Source organism: Lolium rigidum, chromosome 1 (genome assembly GCF_022539505.1).
Source record: "Lolium rigidum isolate FL_2022 chromosome 1, APGP_CSIRO_Lrig_0.1, whole genome shotgun sequence".
Classification (NCBI taxonomy): Eukaryota; Viridiplantae; Streptophyta; class Magnoliopsida; order Poales; family Poaceae; genus Lolium; species Lolium rigidum.
The window spans coordinates 243,847,655-243,852,326 of NC_061508.1; the positions used below are offsets into that span (position 1 = coordinate 243,847,655).

Genomic DNA, 4,672 nt, shown 5'->3' on the forward strand with positions numbered 1-4,672 from the left:
AAATGCTGCACACATTTGCATTTCGGACATGCATTGGGGGTAACCTAAGATATGTTCTCACGGCGTCATGGGCGTATCGATCATACCAAACAATCTTAGAGTGTGAAGCAAAAGATGACTGCTTCTCCCACTACTAACGGTTATTCTTGGGAGAAGCAGACATTTCAGACATGCTTTGGGGGTAACCTAAGATATGTCCTCACGGCATCATGGGCATATCGATCATACCAAAAAATCATTAGAGTGAGAAGCAAAGGATGGTTGCTTCTCCCACTACTAACGGTTAGTCCGGTTGCTTGTCAGTGTGTACTGAGAGGCTCTGCTGCCTGTTCAAATTGAGTTTTGGCCTGTCAGAACTGTTTCCAACTGATGGTAATTTCTGTCAAAGTTTCTGTAGTGGTGATATCTTCCCTGATGCATATGTGATATGTACCCACTTCAGCATGATTTTTTTTACTCCTACTGCCAGCTGCTCATGTGCAAATGGTAATATTTTACATGATCCTCAATTATATGCATGGTTTTTGTCTTATCATGTCCCACTTTTTCTTTTGAATGATATCATCATGAATCTAACTGTCCAACATAGCAATTTTTTATTCTCCTTTTGTGCCAACAATTTTGTACAGCTCAGATAATTAAGACAGCTTCCTATTCAGGAACGGGCGCCATGTGTCTTGGTTGGCACAGATTCCATATGCCCTCACCATTTGATTAATGTTTTCCTTGTTAAGTATAGTGAACATTCTAAAGAATAAACTATCATCTCCCAAATAAGCTTTCGCACATTGGTCTTTCAATTTGCGGATAAGAATCCTTATGTGGACTCATCAGAAAGATGACACTTTTGTGGCTGCAGTCTCTTTGTGATATTCTCCCCTTTGTTTCCGATTGAGATTGGTATTCCTCTGCTGCCTACGTTTGGGATATACTTGGATTTACTTTCCTGCAACCTAGCTCCATCTTTCTATTGCACTTTTTTTTTCAATGCAAGGTAATATAGTGTTGGTATTTATCATAGTCAGCCACTTTGTTGCTGATCATCGAGCTCCCTTTCTGTCTCTTGATAACTAATCCTTTTTCAGAATTCCAGACCAAAGTTTTCTTGGGATATACTTGGTCCTTTAGTTAATTAACCTGTGGCTCCACCAGGCATATACATACATTCCCTCCCTGATGTCATGCTCGTGTTGATTTGTGGACCAGATCAGCAGAATACAAGAGATTTGATTCCTTCTTTCACTAGAACACCCCACTGAACCTGCACGCTCATCCCTAAGACAATAGGTACTACAAACTAGTATTGCTGGTGGTGGAGTAATCCCATACGCTAGTGTGTCTTCATCATGCTCTCCTGGTGCTTCCATGCTAGAGCTTGATGCAAAAAGATGATTCGCTGTTACTACATGTATAGCGACATCATATCATGCTTTACAGAGTGGGTTAGAAAGTGATGATTATTTGTGCGTCTTCATATTAGTCACCTGACCTGATTCAGAGAAGAATGTCAAGTGCATGGCCCCACCATTTTGATTTTTGGTTGCCATCAAACTAAGGCACTGAATCTCTTTTCATTCCCTTTAATTTGGTTTCATCTATCAAGTCAGGTCCTAATGTGTTTTATGCAGTAGTAGTATAGAATCTATGTTTGGTAGCTGTACTGAGTAGGAACCAATGTTTGGTCCAACAAAAGAGAGAAGAAAGTACAGGGTAGCTAGCATGCACTTGTCTTGGATGGATTGCTGCAAGGAGCTGGTTCATTCATTCGTTCAATCAGACAATCACTGGGGCTTAGTAGTGCATCAGCAATATCAGTACGTTGTTCCTGAAACTATTCTGGGGAAGTTGGCGTGTCAAATCATATCTAAAGGGGCCGGCCGGGGTGAAGTGTGTGTCAAGTCACACAGTGTCGATATCTGAATCTGTTAGTTTATCTATCATTCGAGAGTGTTGGTTAATTAGTTGATCGATGCATACTTCGGTCGCTTGACCTCAGTGAATATTCTGAAAATTACGTTGTGATTTTGATTGGTCAGTCGATGTGTGAGTTCCTTGAGACCAAGAAAGAAGCAGGTTGCAGTCATATACAGCTGAGGGCGACAGCAAGTCACGGTGCCAGTGTTCACCGGCCATGAAGCCAGGCACGTGCAAGCGACCATCTATGTCACCTCAATATGCATTCAATTTTGTTAGTAATTGCAATTCACAGAAATGGCTAACAACAACTATGATAACAATTGGATTCCAAGTTCTAGGAATAGTGAAGGAATTGTGCATTTTCTTTAATAATCTTTGCAAGTGATGGGGATGTGTACTGGAAGAATTAGGAAAGGTGCGTGCGTGTCGGCCTCTTCTTCCCATGCCTTTACATGCTTTCGATGTTGAAATCCATGGCCTGCTCTGGAGCCGAAACTGATGGCTCGACATCGACTCCCTACCTGACGCCACTCCTCACTCTTTTCAACAATCGAGCGTTGGTTACTGCACCTAAAAGGCTCTGTTTCTTGGTGAAAGTAAGACGAGCTCGCGAGCGGTAATCAGTCATGGACTTGCGTATATACACTCCCTCCCACTAAATTCTCCACCAAACTAGTTAAAGCTTTCTCTTCTCTGCTCTCCTCCCCGCTGTCTACTCTGCACCACATCAGCAAGAAGAAGAAGAAGATGTCGATCAAGCACTGCGACAAGCACGACTGCGAGCGGCAGCGGCTGTACCGGCAGTTCTGCGCGGCGCTGGTGGCCGTCATCCTCCTCATCCTTCTCATCGTCCTCATCGTCTGGCTGGTGCTCCGCCCCACCAAGCCACGCTTCTACCTCAACGACCTCACCGTGGCCTGCCTCAACGCCACCTCCTCCCCGGCGTCCTACCTCACCGTCACCCTGCAGGCGACGATCGCGGCGCGCAACCCCAACTCGCGCGTCGGCATCTACTACGACCGCCACGACGCCTACGCCGAGTACAAGGGCCAGCAGGTCACCGTGCCGACGGCGCTGCCCGTCGTGTACCAGGGCCACCTCGACGTGTCCGTGTGGTCGCCGTTCCTGGTCGGGGCCAACGTGGCGCTGCCGCCGTACCTCGCCGTGTCGCTGGCGCAGGACGAGACGGCCGGCTACGTGCTGCTCACGGTGCGGGTGGACGGGTGGATCAGGTGGAAGGCGGGCGTGTTCATCACGGGCCACTACCACCTCAGGGTCAGGTGCCCCGCGCTGCTCACCGTCAACGGAGGGCAGGGGAGCTACGGCTCCATCGCCGGCGGCGGCGGGGACGGGTACTTCCACTTCCAGCGCGCCGCGCCATGCGTCGTCGACGTCTGAAACTCTCAACTCAACCGTTTCCTTCTTCTGTCCTGTGTCATCAACGAACTGTCTTAAATCGAAGCCTTTTGGTCCAGCTGGGCCGGCTCTGAAACTAATTAAATTCTGCTCTGCTCTGATCCGGTAAATAATATAGAGTGAATTAAATTTGGTTTCGTTTTTATATTTTCTTTTACTTCTTTGATGGGAAACAATCCAATAAACATATAGTCGATTGGATTCAGGCCTTCAGGAAAAGTAAGTTGTTTCTAGTGGCGTATCGCTACAATTGTAATTGCTGTAGAGGCAGAGAGCTATATATCAGGAAGAAAGCACTTGTACTACACTAGGGATCTTTTGCTGTAATATTTTTTGGACAGAGCACTGGAAGAGAGAATGTTCTACCGATCTTGCTGCCATGAAAGAAAATGTTTTCATCGCCGCAGCGTGGCGTGCGCGTAGCCACTATTTTCATGATGAATCGACCTTTACTTAGAGCAATTCCAATAGTGTAGTCGGTTGTTGGCTACAAGCAAGATGCCATGTCATCTATAGTCAACTTGTAGCCAACAAGTACAATAGTTGGCTATAAGAATGTACTACTTTCTCAATGGATGACCCACATTTCATTGACACAACTTGCCTAGGAGCGCGTGCTAGAGCTAGCTCTTGCATAAGAGCCCATTTACACTCTCTCTTCTCTTCTCTCTCCTCCAACTAGACATAAATATATTATTTTAATCCTTGTAGCCAGCTGACTAAGACTTATTGTACTTGTACCAAAATCCAGGGGCGTATTTACTAGCCTGCACCTGTTTTAGGTCTCTTGCGGATAGACCCTAGGGAAATGTTAGGTCCAAAACGAAGCCTGAGCCATGTCGTTCATTTTATTTGGTCGGCGGAAAAGGATTTTTTCTGAAGATTGGGATGTCTTAGCTCTGACTGTTAGGTTGCATGGCTTGCAGCTCTTGGAGCAACCAAAAAACGGCCTGCTCATGTTTGGTTGTCATCTCAAGATGCAGTATAGCAACCTCTTCTCACAAGAGCCACAACCACAAACACAACTATAGTAGTATGATAATCAGTACTCCCTCTAATTCATAGTAAGTGTTGGAAGTTTAGTTTAGATTAAACTTATTTGAATAAAAAAATCACACTTATCATTCAAGTAGGATGATGGGTGATGTGATAGCATGGCAATTGGAGAAGTCGGGTATATTTTCTGTACGTAGCGCTTACAAGCTGGCTTTCAATGAATTACGATTACCTGAGCAATGTTTCTTTGGCACTTCTAGTAATCGGCCAGCAGGGGATGACCCGTGTTGGTCAAGAATCTGGAAGGCCAATGTACCTCCAAAGGTGAAAACGTTTGCTTGGA

At 45.5% G+C, this 4,672-nt stretch overlaps 1 protein-coding gene across 1 annotated transcript; it reads left to right on the plus strand.

Annotated features, from left to right (window-relative positions):
- Positions 1–2,413: 2,413 nt before the first annotated feature.
- LOC124683421 (NDR1/HIN1-like protein 1) lies at positions 2,414–3,708 on the plus strand. The gene has a single exon (XM_047217933.1). It carries the CDS (start codon positions 2,665–2,667, stop codon positions 3,313–3,315), a length of 651 nt encoding a protein of 216 aa, XP_047073889.1. The 5' UTR covers positions 2,414–2,664; the 3' UTR covers positions 3,316–3,708.
- The last annotated feature ends 964 nt before the right edge of the window (positions 3,709–4,672 follow it).

Coding starts and splice junctions, on each gene's coding strand:
- LOC124683421 (XM_047217933.1), top strand. CDS start 2,665: ATGTCGATCAAGCACTGCGACAAGCACGACTGCGAGCGGCAGCGGCTG.